The 17,787-nt window shown below is 44.3% G+C and overlaps 1 protein-coding gene across 1 annotated transcript in view; it reads left to right on the top strand.

Moving 5' to 3' along the window:
* The window catches only part of ZFYVE26 (zinc finger FYVE-type containing 26), a 62,749-nt gene that overhangs the window by 16,973 nt on the left and 27,989 nt on the right, over positions 1-17,787 (top strand). The window contains exons 11-23 of the mRNA XM_059373462.1: positions 955-1,566; positions 1,812-1,898; positions 2,749-2,817; positions 3,513-3,664; positions 5,936-6,137; positions 7,066-7,329; positions 9,474-9,593; positions 9,685-9,849; positions 10,405-10,623; positions 11,662-11,764; positions 12,622-13,367; positions 15,233-15,429; positions 16,320-16,424. Of these exons, the coding sequence (XP_059229445.1) occupies positions 955-1,566; positions 1,812-1,898; positions 2,749-2,817; positions 3,513-3,664; positions 5,936-6,137; positions 7,066-7,329; positions 9,474-9,593; positions 9,685-9,849; positions 10,405-10,623; positions 11,662-11,764; positions 12,622-13,367; positions 15,233-15,429; positions 16,320-16,424 (3,041 nt within the window). The remainder of the gene's footprint in view (positions 1-954; positions 1,567-1,811; positions 1,899-2,748; positions 2,818-3,512; positions 3,665-5,935; positions 6,138-7,065; positions 7,330-9,473; positions 9,594-9,684; positions 9,850-10,404; positions 10,624-11,661; positions 11,765-12,621; positions 13,368-15,232; positions 15,430-16,319; positions 16,425-17,787) is intronic.

The raw sequence follows: 17,787 nt of genomic DNA, 5'->3' as shown, positions 1-17,787 counted from the left end.
GTTTTGTCTTTTAAACATTTTTTTAAAATTTTTCCTCCTTTTTTTTAATTTAAATTCAGTTGACATATAATGTATTGGTTTCAGAATAATTCCTCAGTCTTATAGAGCACCCAGTGCTCATTACCTCACGTGCCCTCCATAATGTCCATCACCCAGTTAGCCCGTCCCTCTCCAGCAGCCCTGTTTGTTCACTGTGATTAAGAGTCTCGGGGCACCTGGGTGGCTCAGTGGGTTGGGGCCTCTGCCTTCAGCTTGGGTCATGGTCCCAGGGTCCTGGGATCGAGCCCCACATCGGGCTCTCTGCTCTGTAGGGAGCCTGCTTCCCCCCCGCCCCGCCTGCCTCTCTGCCTACTTGTGATCTCCATCAAATAAATAAATAAAATCTTAAAAAAAAAAAAAAAGAATCTCTTACAGTTTGTCTCCCTCTCTGATTTTTCTTGTTTTATTTTTTTTTCCTCTTCCCCTATGATGATGAGGAATAATATTTAAAAGCAGAAACAAAATAATGAGTGTTCAGTAAGCTGTACCCTTGATTAAGGTAGCAAAATCTGCAAATCATGCAAAGATATGGCTGAATAGTCTCTTATTCTTCTCCCTATAACTGCTTCTCGTAGTCATTAAAAAATAAAGGACTTAAAAAGTTGTGAGAATATTTGAGTCTGCCAAGTAGTGTTTTTTTTTTTTTTAAGATTTTATTTATTTATTTGACAGAGAGAGAGAGAGAGATCACAAGTAGGCAGAGAGGTAGGCAGAGAGAGGGGGAAGCAGGCTCCCTGCCGAGCAGAGAGCCTGATGCGGGGCTCGATCCCAGGACCCTGGGAATCACAACCCGATCTGAAGGCAGGGGCTCCAACCCCCTGAGCCACCCAGGCGCCCCTGCCAAGTAGTATTTCTAATGTTTACATTTTCTCTCTTCTCTTTCTCTGGCCTCTTCTCTTATACGTGCTTCTCTAGGTGCTTCAGATCTCTTCTCAACATACCTAGCAAGATGTCAACAGTATCTGTGCAGTATTCCTGATGCCTTGTGCCTGGAACTTCTAGAAAACATCTTCTCATTGCTTCTCATCACCTCTGCCGAGCTTCACCCAGAGCCTCACCTACCCGAGGACTATGCTGAGGATGATGACATTGAGGGGAAGGGTCTCTTGGATTTGAGGTCACCATCAGAGAGCCCTCAGCACGCAGCACAACCCGAGAGGAAGTCAGAACGGGGTTGCCAGGGAGTCCCCAGGAGCCTTGCTAATACAATCCCAAGCTGTCCAAAGACAGAGCCAAAAGACAGTTCCCCAGGGCCCCATGGGCACAGCTTTTTGGACCTAAAGCACTTTACTAGTGGTATCAGCGGGTTCCTGGCTGATGAATTTGCAATAGGGGCCTTCCTCAGGCTTCTGCAGGAGCAGCTGGATAAACTCAACAGCCACAGTCCCCCTGAGAAGCCAAAGCTGCTAGAAGGCCAGAGCTGCTCGGGAAGCAGAGATGGCCTGCAGAGCCGCCTGCAGCGGTTTTCCAAAGTTCTCTCGGAGGCCCAGTGGAGATACAAGGTGGTAACAAGCAACCAGAGCTCAGGTGAGAGGAGACAAGAGAGCCGGTGGGTCCCAAAAGTGAGGAGGGGAAAAAAAATCCCAGGAATGTGGGAGAGAGTGAGTTGATATCTGGGAGTCACACCTTAACTCAGGGCATTATCACCATAGCAACTAGTGTCAGAAACCCATCTCCTAGAGCCAATCCAGATCTCCCCCTCCCTGTCCTCCCAGGAGATGGGTCAAATCAAAACTGAACACTCTCATATGACCCAGAGTTTGCCGTTTCAGAGGAGCAGCCTTCCCGAAGATACCGGCCCATGGCCACAGGACATCCAAGTCTCCGCAGGGGGCGTAGGACCAGAAAGAGCCGGCCAGGTAACCTTCTGAAGAGTTCTCCCCAGTCCTCATTCCTGTGTGCCAGGCCAAGTGGTATGCTGCCACTTATCTAGGATTCTTTAAAATAAAACACATGGTCCAAACAAAGAATAAGGGATCTAGGATCTAGGATCTAAGATTATCCCAGTCGCACTCCCCTAAGGTAACCTTGCTAATAGTTTTTTCCAGAAATTTTCATGACATATAACCGTTATATCGGATTTTATGCTTACAGATGCATCGAACTATATTTACTGTATGTGTTGGGAACTGTGCTTTTCTTTTTTCACTTATATTCTTTTATATATACAACAGATGTGTCATGCTACGTATTGAGAACTTACTTTTTTCTCCTTGTAATTTAAGGCCTGCTTCGTATTTCACTGCTGTGTATACTCTTTTGTGCACATTTAAATTGTTTCTGTTTTTTACTATTAGTAACAAGGCTATAGTAAACCTTGTACATATATGTCTGTATACATACATATCTACTTACATACATATGTGTCTGTGTGAATATAGCTACAGAATAAGTTCCTCGCAGTAGAATAGCAAGGTCAAAGATACATGGATATTACCAAATTGCCTTTAAAAAGAGGTGGACAGGATGCCTGGGTGGCTCAGTCAGTTAAGCATCTGACTTTTGATTTCAGCTCAGGTCATGATGTCAAGGTCCTGAGGTGGAGCCCCAAGTCAAGCTCTGTGCTTGACCTGGAGCCTGCTTCAGATTCTCTCTCTCTCTCTCCCTCTGCCACTACCTCTTCAGCACCACCACTACCTCTTCCCTCCCCAGCTTGTACACTGTAAGGAGTTGAGGGTTGATTCTCTCTTTTCTTCCTAATACCTTTAGATGGCCGGGACAGAAGTTCCAACCCATCCCTGGAAAGTACAAGTAGTGAGCTGAGCACAAGCACTTCAGGTATGAGGCTCCCAAACATTAGCCAACTTCAAGCAGCTTTTCCCTGATAGAGAGTTGCCCTACATCACAGTATAAAATCCTGGACTGAGCAGTTTATGCCTATATTCAAGAAGGTTGGTTCTAAGAGATATAAACTTCCAGTTATAAATAAGTCCTGGGGCTATAATACACAGTGTGGTAACTACAGTTAACACAACTCTATTGAATATTTGAAAGTGGCTAAGAGAATAGATCTTAAAAATTATCACAAGGAAAAAAAGTTTGTAACTAGGTGTGATGAATGATGGATGTTAACTAAACTTAATGGGTTGACCATTTCATAATATATACATAAATCATTTTGTTGTTCACCTAAAACTATTATAATGTTATATGTCAATTATATCTCAATTTGGAAAAAAAAAAAAAAAAAAGGTTGTTCTGTAGATGGCCAAGCAGATTTCAGCAAGGAAAGGGGGAAGGGGTGTCTCACCATCATGGAGTCACCCATCAGCAGAGAGAAACAGCTGACTAACCCTAAAATGGTACTTAAGTCTTGTATTCAAAGATACTAGCATAGGTTTGCTCTTCAACTGAGGAAGAATTAAGCCCCACTTACAGAACTTAAAGATAAGAGTTTAGTGGGAGGTGCCAACAGTCACGTTTTTCCTCAGTTTCTTTGCTTCCCTGGCCCCCACATTCTTGTGTGCCAACAGAGGGAAGTCTGAACGCTGTGTCTGGAAGGAATGAGCTGGATGGCCGGTTGCAGCCCCAGTCGCAAAGTTCATTCATCCCCATGATGTTCTCCCCACCCGAGTCACTGCTGGCATCCTGCATCCTCCGGGGGAACTTTGCCGAAGCCCACCAGGTAAGGGGAGCACCTGTGTAGCGGGTGTTAGCCGCCCAGGCCATATCTTGTTCTAGGAAGGAAAACACAGCCCATGGCTGTCCAGGCCCCACTGGGCCTCAAGTAAAGCTAGATGCATGTGCAACCAGAGCCTCAGGAGCACCTGACGGACCAAATCCAACAGGAGCAACGGGGGAGTTTCCATGTTCAAGGCCCAGTCCTTAGCACTGTGGATTTCAAGATTAATCCTGGAGATTTAAGCTATTGAATCGTTTCTTAACAGAAACAGTGTTTCAACAAGATAAAATATTTAGCCACAATTTTATCACTTCAAAATAGTGAAATATTTTTGTGTCTTTCCTTACACTCCTTCTGGGAACACATAGGTGATTTTATATAGTTAAAAATAATGATGCGGGCGCCTGGGTGGCTCAGTGGGTTGAGCCGCTGCCTTCGGCTCAGGTCATGATCTCAGGGTCCTGGGATCGAGTCCCGCATCGGGCTCCCTGCTCAGCAGGGAGCCTGCTTCCTTCTCTCTCTCTCTGCCTGCCTCTCAGTGTACTTGTGGTTTCTCTCTGTCAGATAAATAAATAAAATCTTTAAAAAAAAAAAATAATAATAATAATGCAATTTTTTTAAAAGATTTTATTTATTTATTTGAAAAGAAAGACACAGCAAGAGAGGGAACACCAGCAGGGGCAGAGGCAGAGAAAGAAGCAGGCTTTCCATTGAGCAGGGAAGCCGATACAGGACTGGATCCCAGGACCCTGGTATCATAACCTGAGCCAAAGGCAGATACTTAACAACTGAGCCACCAAGGCTCAGATGCAGACAATTTTTAATAATAACTAAAATGCTAATTCTATATAAGTATAGGAGACTACCAAACTAGAATATTCATCATGTTCTATAGGAAAAAGCACAAGGAATAAAAGTCAGAAAGACTCTTACACTCTCAGAAATTGCATATCCTTATTTGAAAATTGGAGTTAAGTGTAATATCTGCTTGTCCTCATGGAAATGTTAAGAGGTTTATGTACAAGCTGTAAGAGAAACAAGAATCCTCTACTAAAAATTGCTTAAATTTAATGGCATAAAAACCTACTCTTCTGGTTTTTAAAATTCTCTTGATATTTTTATTACACTTGTGCTGATCCCTTAACAAATAGGTCAGAATTTTTCTTTAATTCGCGTTCAGTTGTTGAGAAATAAATGGAGAAATCTAGGTGGTAGAAGAATCTTTGTTCAACTTCCTCTAATCATTTTAGATCCCAGACTTAAATGATAATAATTCTGAACCTCTGTGGGAGAACAGGACCCTTGCCAACCTTTTTACACCCAAATTCTGAGAGGAATTCAGCTGGGACCCTCCTCCCCCACAACCTTACCCCCTCCAAGGCTTTATTCCTAAAAGTCCTCGCCTCCTCTTCCTTTCCTGGGACCTTGATCCTTTTTTTTTTTTTTTTTAAATAAAAATCCCTGTTTTCTTAACCTGGTTATATAATAAGTCATGCATTAACAAGTATTAACCCTGTTATCCAGAACAACCGATATTAAAGGTAAAGTATATTTCTGCCAATGCTTTTCCAAGTTATGAATGACTTTTATATAACCAAAATTATGTTGAATCTATAACTTTATTTAGGACCTTTTTTGCATTTGCCTTGTCATTGGGTTTAGTGACCTCACAGTAGTCTGATCAAGTAGGTGCATTTGACCATTTCCCTGCTAGTCAACATTCAGTTCTTTTCAACCTTGTAGATTATCACCTTCAAGCATTAAGTCTTTTGAATTATTTCCTTAAGAGAGTTTCTCATAAAAATTACTAAGTCAAAGAATAAAAGCATTTTTTAAGCTTTGTAGATTGTCAAATTGCTTTTCAAAAAAAGATTGTAACAGTTCATCCTACCAGCACTCCATGATGGTTTATTTTTACTTTGTCATTGTGATAGATGCAGAATGGTATTAATGTTAACTTAAATTTCCTGGATTACTAGTAAGGGAAAACATTTTTCATCTATGTATTAGTCATATGTAATTAGTCATATGCATTTTTTCTTGGAAACTATTCACGTCTTTTGCCTATTTTCTGTGGGGGCCATAGAGGCTTTCTTGCCAAGTTTTATGAATAATTTCTGTATTTGATCTATTCTTCTAATATTAGGTACTCTCACAAGCCTCCAAAGCGTATGTCTCAGAGCCATACTCTAATGCTAGGCAAGATCTCCTATCTCTAGATTCCCTAACTCAGCGGACCCAACACAACCCCCACTCGTCCTCTTCCTGTGACAGGTGGTGTTCATGTTCAACCTGAAGTCCTCACCCAGCTCAGGGGAGTTGATGTTCATGGAGCGCTACCAGGAGGTGATCCAGGAGCTGTCCCGGGTAGAGCACAAGATTGAAAACCAGAATTCCGATGGTGGTAGCAGCACCATTCGAAGAACAGGCAGCGGCCGCTCCACACTACAGGCCATTGGCAATGCTGCAGCAGCAGGTGCAGGGGAGGTTGGGGGGTGAAGGAACAGCCATGCAAATCATGGGTTCCTCATGGGGGTAGGCATAGCACCTGAAAAATAGCAATGCTGACACACACAGAGTCCATTTCTAGGTGTGGCCCAACTTCCCTGACCCTGGTGGTCCCATCCCTGCCACTTGAGCTGCTCCATTCAGCTTGTCCTGTGGGGTTTAAACTGGAGGGTGTGAATGCTGTTTCCCCCATCTGTTCTGATGGCCACTGGCTTGGGCCTTGGGAAATGGTTGGGAGTTTATTTCCTTCCTATGTAGCTATTCCAGGATAAAACATATCACTTCACTTTTCTTCAAAGTGAAGTTGTGTATAACATTGATGGTGTAGGATTCACAGGCGTTAGTGCCCAACGTGGATGGCACTGCAAAAGCCCATCCTTTCATGATTTCTTGAAAGTGGAATCCTGCCCCACATTTCCACATCTCTTAGTCATCCAGGCTCCACACATCAACTACCATCACAGATTGCTCCTTCTGCGTTCTCCCAGAAATTCACCATACCTCTTCTGCATATCTTTTTTATTCGTAATATAAATGCGTTCTTAACAGTAAGTCCCATTTTTCTACCTGTTTTTTTTTAGCAATGTGTTTTAGAGATTGTTTCTGATTAGCACACACAAATACACCTCATTCTTTCTCAGCCTACCTTTAGATCCCATTAGGAAGAAGCCCCCAGTCATCTTGACCACTTTGAGTTTCTCTGGGTCTGCCTTTTCATAACGTTGTTTTGAGGCCATAAGAGCAGGCTGTAATGATGGTGCTAATACATACAGAAGATAATCTTGTGTGGAAGGATCTCAAACTTTTTTTTTTTTTTTTAGGTAACTAGTTTTCAGAATGAAAGTAGTGAGAATCATGTTAACCTCTTGCTTTTTATTCCACCTCTGGGTGTCCAGGGATGGTATTTTACTCCATCTCTGATGTGACTGACAAGTTACTCAGCACGTCTGGAGAACCCATCCCCACGCTCCAGGAGGACTTCTGGATAAGCAATTCCCTGGTGGAGCCCACTGCTCCCCTGAGAGAAGTTCTGGAAGACCTCAGTCCCCCTGCCATGGCTGCATTTGATCTTGCTTGCTCTCAGTGCCAGCTCTGGAAAACCTGTAAGCAGCTCTTGGAAACAGCTGAACGACGTCTGAACATTAGCCTTGAGAGCCGGGGTGAGTGTGCTTCTTCAGCTTTATTCCTAATTCTCCAATGAGGGGATGGGTTTCTGAGATGCATAAGAAGAAAATACTGACTGGAGACAGGGAGAAGGAGTATTAGTTAACTTCCTCATGTCTAGTCTGGTGGTTTAAATATAGTCTGAGACACTTATCTTTTTAATAGACTTGGCAATCTGCACTCATTTAGGGAAATTATAGGTAAATTCAAAGACGAAATACATATTCAAAAATTGTATAAATGGTGGAGCGCCTGGGTAGCCCAGTGGGTTGGGCCTCTGCCTTTGGCTCAGATCGTGATCTCGGGGTCCTGGGATCGAGCCCCACATCGGGCTCTCTGCTCAGCGGGGAGTCTGCTTCTCCCTCCCTCTCGGTCTACTTGTGATCTCTCTCTCTCTGTTAAATAAATAAATAAAATCTTTTTTTAGAAATTGTATAAATGGATGGGGCGCCTGGGTGGCTCAGTGGGTTAGGCCGCTGCCTTTGGCTCGGGTCATGATCTCAGGGTCCTGGAATCGAGTCCCACATCGGGCTCTCTCCTCGGCAGGGAGCCTGCTTCCTCCTCTCTCTCTCTCTCTGCCTGCCTCTCTGCCTACTTGTGATCTCTCTCTCTGTCAAATAAATAAATAAATCTTTAAAAAGAAAAAGAAAAAGAAAAAGAAATTGTATAAATGGAAATTGTGCCTTTAGACTGCCAGAATGAATGCCAGAATGAACCCCATGTAACCTAAAACCCAGAACAGTCTTGAATTTGTAAATGCGGCATAAGGGAATTGTTCATGGATCACAGCTAGAGGGAGGATTATATCTTGAGGTTAATAATGTCCCAGAATGTATATATGGAATTCTTGGAGGAATCTAGTATATGAAGGTAGAAAAATATGAAGAAAGGATTAGGCAAAGTTCCATTCTACGCATCCTTGATACACTCACCAAACATTGGAAACAGCACCCCTGTATCAGTAATATGAAGAGAAGAACGGTGAATAGGTCATGACAGGATAGCCAGTCCTAGGCTCAGTGATTCATTAGAAGTTATAGAACTCAGCATATAGTCATACTCATGGCTGAAATTTATTTCAGCAAAAAGATATGCAGCAAAATCAGCAAAGGGAAAAGGCTCATGGGATAAAGTCTGAAGGAAACCAGGCACAGCTTGCTAGAGTCTTCTCCCTGTGGAGTCACACAGGCTGAGCTTAATTCCTCCAACGGTAGTTGTGACAAGTGTGTACGAGGGTGCTCATTAGAGACTCAACGCCCAAGGCTTTTATGGGGCGCCATCTCTGCCCCACATGTACCAAAATTCTAGACTCTCAAAAGGAAAGCAGATGTTCTTTGGCTCATTTTATAGCCATGTCAGAAACCATTTACCAGTCAATATTTGCAGCTGCCAACCAACAGCAAGTTTGCAAGCAAGACTTTCAAAGGATAGTGATCATAGGCCTGCTGTGGTACCTCTTTTCTGCACACCCCTGCAAATCACTTCTGAGCTGTTGGTTAAAATGTCCTTTAATGTTCACATCATCTTTCTAAGAAAGTCTGCTGTGGCATGTGCAATGCTGTTTTTATCACACAATTTCCCTCCCTCTCTCCTAGTACTCCTACTTGAAAATGAAAGGAGGTATTACTCAGAATGTTAATAGCTGAGATAGTTTCATGTCAATCAGTTAGGAATTAATTTAGTACCTACTATATTTCCAGATTATCTGAAGTGTAGAGGGTACAAGAGAGATATAAGGAATAATCTTTATCCATAGAGTTGTTCAGTCTAGTCAGGGTGTCAAGATGCCACTTTAAGCAAAGAGAGAAGACAGATATGATCCCAGCTCCGGTTCTCAGCTGAAGGCATGACCAAGGCAAATTCACAAGAAGTGATTGGCCTGGGACAGCAGTTCCAATGGAGTGCCTTAGGTGCTGGGTCTGCTGCTGTTGACAGTGGAGGCATCATGCTGAAGGTCACTCTGGAACCTCAGGCATGGAATAAGCCAGGTAAACTGGTTTTCACCCAGAACGACAGAGCATATATTTCCTCCCTAACCCTGGAGAAGATAAAATTTTGTAAGTAAATACAGGACTGAGTATCAATCTTTGAAAGTGCCTGATTTTGTCCTGCATTCCCTCTTCCTTCGATCCGTTTCTAGGTCGACGGCTAGACCACGTGGTTCTCAATGCTGATGGCATTCGAGGTTTTCCAGTTGTTCTTCAGCAAATCAGTAAGATCCTCAATTACCCACTTACATCAACCGGACAAACTAAACCGGGTGAGCTGCATTTCTCCCTTTTTCTCTTGATTCCTAGGTGTGGAACATTAGGTCTGCATCAGAGTTCACTCTTCTCATTTGCTTCCCACAGAGAGCATAGAAGAAAAAGGAGCGGGCCCTCCGCGGTGCAGCGTGGCTGAGCTGCTTCAGCTGTGCTGGCCCAGCCTCACCGAGGACTGTGTGGCCAGCCGTGCCACCCTCTCGCAGCAGCTGGATCAGGTCCTCCAGTCCCTGAGAGAGGCACTACAGCTGCCAGGTATGGGCCCAACTGCGTGGCAGCAGATGAGGGCTGACTAAGGGAGAGGAAAGAGCCAGGAGTGAAGGAGCACTTTAGAGCAGAGTCTGAGCACTCCAGGACTGGGCTCTTGCGGCCCCCTCGTTCGTCAGAGCGAGCCTCTGACATGTTAACTCCACCTGATTCTCCCCTACTCCAGTGTTAACTCCACCTGATTCTCCCCTACTCCAGTGAAGGGATGCTTCATGCTCCATTAGCTAATACATTTTCCTGACTTTTAATGAGGAATACACCCAGAAGGTACTTAGTAAATAATGATCAACCTTCGCTAAAAGATGACCATGTTCTCCACAGAGCCATTCCACCCCAAAGACACTGGGGTGAAAACAGGACTCTCCACCCCGATTTTTCTATACTCAAAGGTTTCCTGGCTAAGAATCACTCGTACAGGCAACCAGTATAGGATTTTATAGCTACCTTGTAAGTGTAGCACTTAAGCTAACGAAGGCCCTGTTGATCAGTGCCAGAAGCAGAGACTAATGCTTCCACCCCTTCTCCTGTCATAACTCCTTCCAGAGCCCAGGAGTACTCCACTGTCCTCGCTGGTGGAGCAGGCAGCCCAGAAAGCTCCAGAGGCTGAGGCCCACCCTGTGCACATCCAGACTCAGCTCCTCCAGAAGAACTTGGACAAGCACACCCCAGCAGGCAGTAGGCAGACCAACTACATGGGCACCTTTTTCAGTTACTGCAGCACCATGGCTGCAGTTCTCCTTCGGAGCTTGAGCTCTGAGCCTGGTGAGTCACAAGGAAGAGGAGATGAAGTCATGACTGGCCCAATGTTTAGAGCAGGGAAGAGGAAGGGTGCACAACAAAAGAGGTTCTGGGTACTGGGGCGCCTGTGTGACTCGGTTGGTTGGGTGTCCGGCTCTTGGTTTCGGCTCAGGTCACGATCTGAGCATTGTGAGTTCGAGCCCCACACTGGGCTTCACGCTGGGCTTCACACTGGGCTTCACACTGGGCATGGATCCTGCCGAGATTCTCTCTCTCCCTCTGCTCACCCCTGACCCTTCTCTTAAAAAAAGAGAGAGAGAGAGAGAGGTTGTGGGTACAGCAGTAGCCACGAACACTAGATTTATAGAGTCCACTCTTACTTATCTGTGTGTTTTAGTTATCCTTGTCTCCCCACTGCCCAGTACAACTGTATAGCACATGGGAGTACTCAGTAAATTCTGATTGCATTAATGACAAAAAATACCTCTCTCAGACCGTCATGGATTTCAGGACCCGGAGAGGATCAAGCTGTAATTCGAGGGCCAGGTTCTTATCTCAGTCCACAGAGCAAGTGTTGCCTGTACTTTAGTCATGGTAAAGAGAGCAGGATGAGCTATTTGTGGCTAGACCTACCCACTGAAGTCTGTGCTGTGGTTGGAAGTCTTTAGAGCATAATAAGTTGTAAACTTGCAATCAGGGTCCTCTCAAGAATACCCTTTACATAGAAAATATCAACAGAAGGGCTCTCAATGTACTCTTTTTTTTTTCCTAAGGTTTTTTTGTTTGTTTGTTTTAATTTGAGAGAGAGCAGAGTGAGAGAGAGAGCATGAGCAGGGATGGCAGGGAGAGGGAGAAGGAAGCTCCCCGCCTAGTCTCAGGGCTCCATTCCAGGACCCTGAGATCATGACCTGAGCCAAGGCACACATTTAACCAACTGAGCCACTCAGGTACCCCTCAGTGTAGTCTTCATTTTGACGTTACCCTTTTTTTATTAATTCTGGGGAACAGGGCTCTGAGCTGTTCTGGTCAGTGGTAAAAACAAAAGTCACTTTATCTTTGCAGATCACGTGGAGGTCAAGGTGGGAAATCCATTTGTTCTTCTGCAACAGAGCTCTTCCCAACTTGTGTCACACCTCCTACTTGAGCGACAAGTTCCACCAGACAGGTAGGAACTACTCTGTGGGACTTAAGCACGGATGGGCCTTCTTAAAACTGTTTTCGTTTCATTAAGGAATGCCAGGGCTAAGTGGGGTTGTGCTTGAGTTCAGTACAGAGAGTATGGATTTCTTTCAGACTTTTCCCTTAATTTTTGTTTACTCTTGTTACATTAAAATTCAATTTCAGTCTGCCTCATTTCTTTCTGTTTCACCACCTCTACCAACATTTGTATTACAAGCATAAAATTTAAGGGATGAATCTTCACTTAGGAATAAGGAAAAATCCAAAAATTGGATAACTCATTAGTTGGCACACTATAGAAAAACAAGCCTTCTCAAAGACTGCTGGTGAGGTATAAATTGGTACAACCACTGTGGGAAGACAGATTGTCCATATTTATTTAAAAAAACAAATTTGTATACCCTTTGATTTAGCAATCCATATGGGGGAATGTACCCTGTGGCTTTCCTGACCCGTGAAAAAATTATATATATACAAAGTCATTTTGTTCTAGTCTTATATGTAATAGAAGCAGGTAAGCAATATCCACTGTTCAGTAATAGAAGACTAATTAAATTATGGCTCAACACATAATGGAGTACTATGTAGATATAAACATGAATGAGGGGGTCTCTCTGTAGAGGGATGTGGACAGATCTCCCAGATAGAATACCAAGTGAGAAATCGAGAGCAGAGCAGGGTGTCTGATAGGCTGCCATTCGTGTGGGGAGAAAAGAGAGAGAGTTAAGAGTAACAATTAAAGAGTCTACATTTACATTTGATTGTATAAACAAATGAATTCCGAGCTTGGGTAATAAGCCTGTGCGCTCAGGTTTTGTGCCTCCTCTGCTTCTCTCCCTGCAGGCTAGCAGCCCTTCTGGCCCGAGAGGGGCTCAGCCTGAGTGTGCCGAAAGTCATCGTGAACTGCTGCTGTGAGCCTCTTGCCCTTTGCTCTTCCCGGCAAAACCAGCAGACATCATCCCTTCTGACGCACCTGGGCGTCCTGGTCCGGCTCCATACCTCCCAGTGCCTGGAAGACCTCCCACTTTCTACACTGGGCTCACCGAAGCCAACTGGGAATTCCACAGTGGAGAGAAAGCCCCGCTCCTCCCCAAGGGAGTCATCACTCCCAGCCCTTACGTCCTCTGCCTTGGCCTTCCTTAAGTCCCGTTCAAAGCTGCTAGCCCTAGTGGCCTGTCTGGGGGCTTCCCAGGGGCCAAAGCTCACCAAGCCCAGCTTGTCGTGGAAGGAGTTTCGTGGCCGCAGGGAGGTGCCTCTGAGTGCAGAGCAGGTAGCTCAGGAGTGTGAGCGCCTCCTAGAACAGTTCCCTGTGCTCAGGGCCTCCCTCCTGGCTGCCTGGGAGCCACTACGACGGTCCACCGAGCAAGGGCAGAGCCTGGCAGCGAGTCTCTGTGGCCGGGCCAGTCTCTCTACTGTCCTCCTGGGCCTACACTCTCCCACTGCCCTACAAGTGCTCACAGAGGCCTTCGAGGAAGCCCTGGTAGCCAGAGATTGGACCCGAGCCCTTCAGCTCACAGAAGCATATGGGCGAGACGTGGACGACTTGAGCAACATAAAAGATGCAGTTCTGAGCTGTGCCGCGGCATGTGGTGAGCAGAAGGCTGTGCCTCCCCCTTCCTTGGTGCTAATAATGTTGAGCTTTCAATGAGTGTGTCATTGCATTTGATCCCAATAACTCTAGAGAAAGCTACCACCGTAATCTTATCATATTAAAAGGAAACTGAGGCTCAGAGAATAGGAAACTTGCCCAGGATAGTAAGTGCTGGAGCAGAGCTTAGAACCCCACTCCATCTAACTTTATTTATTTGTTTGTTTGAGAGAGCACACACATGCGAGAGAGAGAGCAGGGGTAGTGGGGAGGGGCAGAGGCAGAGGGAGAGGGAGAAACAGACTCCTGTCAAAGCGGGGAGCCCGATGTGGGACTCAATCCTGAGCAAAAGGCAGCTGTTTAACTGACTGAGCCATCCAGGCACCCTCCATCTAACTTCAGGACAGGCACTCATAGCCAGTATCCTCAACACTGCATACCAGAATCATTGGAAAATTCTTTTAAAGTACAGATATCTGAGCCTAACCCCCAGAAGCCCAAGCTGGAATTCAGGCGAATGTTGACTTTAAAACAGGAGCCACCTGGGTGGCTCAGTGGGTTAAGCCACTGCCTTCGGCTCAGGTCATGATCTCAGGGTCCTGGGGTCGAGTCCCTCATCGGGCTCTCTGCTCAGCAGGGAGCCTGCTTCCCCTCTCTCTCTCTGTCTGCCTCTCTGTCTACTTGTGATTTCTCTCTATCAAATAAAATCTTTAAAAAAAATAAAAAATAAAAAAATAAAACAGGAGCCAACAAACTCTTTCTAAAGGGCTTTGGAGATGATACAATCTCGGTTGCAACTACTCAACTCTGCCATTAGAACATGAAAGCAGCCAGAGATAATAAATAAACAAATGAGTGTGGATGTATTCTAACACAACTTTATACATAAAAACAGACTGGGGGCTCCTGGTTGGCTCCCTCAGTGGAGCATGCAACTCTTGACCTCGGGGTTGTGAGTTTAAACCCCATGTTGGGTATAGAGATTACTTAAAAATAAAATCTTAAAAAAAAGAGAGAGAGAGAGAGAGACTGTGGGCCTGTTTGACTACCCCTATTTTAAAAGCTCCCAATGAGACATCTCTTTCTGCTGCCAGGCCCTGTCCCCATGCTTTAATAAAACCACCTTTTTGCACTGAAAAAAATAAATGAAAGCTCCCAAAGAGCTTTTAAGGGAGTTGAGAGCAATGACCAGTAACACTCCACTGAGCGGGGACAAGAGTTGGACATGCCATAGGAAATGGCTTCTCAGGCAGGGGCTTAACTGCCCTGCAGAAAGGAGAAAATCCCTCCAGGAGAAGATGGAGAAATCCAGTGACTGGCTGTGCAGTCTTAACTGTTTTGAGTCAGATCTGTGAAATGGGTGTAGGAGAGAAAGATCTACTGAGTAATTATGACAGAGGGCATGGAGGGGGTCATACTGGTTTACCTGAAATAACTTTGAAGAGTTCTGTATGACACAGGGCAGAAACTGCAGGGAACACCCAAAGTTCTACCTACAGTCTGAGTCTGACCCAATGCTATCACAAAACGTGGAGAGCTTCATCTGTTCTTCTGTCTCTTCTTCCTTCATTCCTTTCTTCTCCCTTTCTTCCTTTTTCTTCCTCTCCTGTCTCCTTTTCTCTCTCTTTTCAGAAAGTCTCATGACTGTGATTAAGTTTGCAAAAAGAGAAACATGAGGGCATATAACATTTCTCCTTTTCATATAATGGCTCTAAGTATAAAAATGAATTAAGGTCAGAAGGATCTTAAGGATCCAAGCTCCTGTTTTATGAAATTGAACAAAGCCCTTCTCTTAAGGAGTAGCCTGGACTTTTGAGCTCTTCTTGTGCCAAGCTTGCTACCTCTGGACATCTTTTTGTCTTGTAGACAAAGAAGGTTGGCAGTTCCTGTTCCCTGTGAAGGACGCATCTCTGCGAAGTCGGTTAACCCTACAGCTTGTGGACAGGTGGCCCCTGGAGTGGTGCTTGGAGATCTTGGCATACTGCATCTCGGATACAACTGTCCAAGACGGACTGAAGTGTGAGCTACAGAGAAAGCTGGCAGAGCTGCGGGTGTATCAGAAGGTATGGTTTCCAGCATCAAGAAGAAGGAAATAGGCTTCCCACCATATTACCAACTCCAGCCTCTTCTCATGTGATGCTGGACTTTAAGAAACAGATGATCTGGGCCTGGCTTTTGTCCTGCATCTGGCTTCTGTTCTTGGGTGAACAATGAAAAGAGACCTTACCTCTATTTCCTGTTATTTTCCTTTTGTAATTTTAAATATGTGTGCATCAAACAAGGATAGTAGTAACAGTCTGCAAAGCCTGTTTCACATGTGTACTTGAGTTTTGTGCATGTTTTATGTCTGTTACGTGTTCCTTGTTTTTCAAGAGTTCTTACAGATCTTAATCTTTTTTTTTTTTTTTTTTTTTTTTTAAGATTTATTTATTTGACAGAGAGAAATCACAAGTAGACAGGCAGCCAGAGAGAGAGAGAGAGGGAAGCAGGCTCCCCGCCGAGCAGAGAGCCCGATGCGGGACTCGATCCCAGGACCCTGAGATCATGACCTGAGCCGAAGGCAGCGGCTTAATCCACTGAGCCACCCAGGCGCCCCACAGATCTTAATCTTTATTGTGTCATTTTTAAAGATTGTTTTAAATGTCAAGATCCATTTTGAAAGGCTGCATAGACATGACAGTTTGAAAATGAAAGATTATTTCAGGATGTGTGTTATATTCAAGATAAGAGACCCAGGGAGATAGATTTCGGTGGTATGGCTGCATAGCAAGTATAAAAATTTATGCTGATTTTTCCATTTGCTTTCATTCTTCCTCTCTCCTGGCAAGTTTTGACAGCTTAACATTGGGACAGAAACTTAGGGGTGGTCCATCCCTGAAACTCTGATGAGTTTGAATGTTCATAGAGGGGGAAGCTGAAGTGTGGTTTAATAGCTCTTCCTATCTTTCCTTAGATTCTGGGTTTGCAGTCTACCCCAGTGTGGTGTGACTGGCAGAGCCTGAGGAACTGTTGCATTGAGGACCCATCAACTGTCATGAACATGATTCTGGAAGCAAAGGTACTATTTTCCTGAGTGGTATTCCCCCTTTTTCCCTTTCTCAAGAGTTACAACTCCCTACCTGACTGTAGACCCCTTTCCATGTATCAGTGTCCACATTCTTTTTTCTTTTTGTGTGTGTAAAATTTACTAACAGAGGGAGAAGTGTGGCGAGTAATGCAATGGATGCATTTGTACTATCACCCTACGCTCTGTACGCTGATACAGACTATAGATCTACTGGTGGAATTGTGGAATCACTGGGCGTGAGCATCCTCACCTTTACTGAGACATGACAAATTGCTCTTAAGCTCAGTAGACCACTTGCAGTTCCTCTTACCAAATGCCATAAGGATATGGTATTGTCCAACTTTGCCCTCTGTGCCAGTAGAATGGTATCTCATGCTCGAATTTACATTCCCATGATTACTAATAACCTTGATTATGACATATGAAAATGTCTTTTCATATGTTTATTGAACATTTGAATGCCAAACATTTTATTTATTCTTTAACGAGCTCGTATACCACAGTTCAAAATGTGGATGTACTCATTCAGATGTTCATGCATCGAAGAAACCTTTATTGACCATCTCTTATTTGCCACTGTAGTAGATAGTGGTGAAACAAAGATAACTAAACTTAGTCCTTGACCTTGTACAGCTCACATTTTGGGAAGAGGGGTGATGTGACATACATCCCTAGACGATTGCGATATACCAACTGACAGGAGTAAACCCAGACTGTGGTGGGAGCACAGGCAGGGCACCTGATGTAGCCTGAGAAACAAAGAAACATCTTAAACAAGGTGGCCCCAGTCAGAGTTGTGGGGAGAGCATTCCCGGAGACACCATATTAAAATACTTGGGCAAAGCCTTGGGAATTCCATTCTCTAAAACTTTAATCCAAGGTTCACAGATTGGGGGTGAGGAGTAGCAAACAGGGACATGGACAGAATCTAACGCCCAGCATGTATGTTTGACCCTTGCAGTTTTGGTCTGCCACATTTTTATTTTTTCATGTTAACTTCATTGCCAACATTTTAAAATAGGAAAGGTTTTGATTTAAAAAAAAAAATTATTGTTTTTTTTTTTTGATGTTTGGCAACCCTGGGCTTGCACATTCACATGACAACAATAAGAGCTGAGTGCGCACTCTCTCCTTTGTGTTTTGTTCTTTAATTCTAATATAATTGACATTTAGTGATATAGTAGTTTCATTGTACTATATACTGATTGAACAATTCTATCCATTACTCAGCACTTTCTCCTTTGGACAGTCTTAGTCCTCCCTACTTTCTTAATATCTCCCCAGGACTAACACAAGGTGTCAGTCACTTCATGTCATCTATATCTTTTTTGTGTTAGATCTCAGAGAAAATTGA

This window comes from Mustela nigripes, chromosome 13 (genome assembly GCF_022355385.1).
Source record: "Mustela nigripes isolate SB6536 chromosome 13, MUSNIG.SB6536, whole genome shotgun sequence".
In the NCBI taxonomy this organism is placed as follows: domain Eukaryota; kingdom Metazoa; phylum Chordata; class Mammalia; order Carnivora; family Mustelidae; genus Mustela; species Mustela nigripes.
This window is presented reverse-complemented; position numbering and strand designations above follow the sequence as displayed.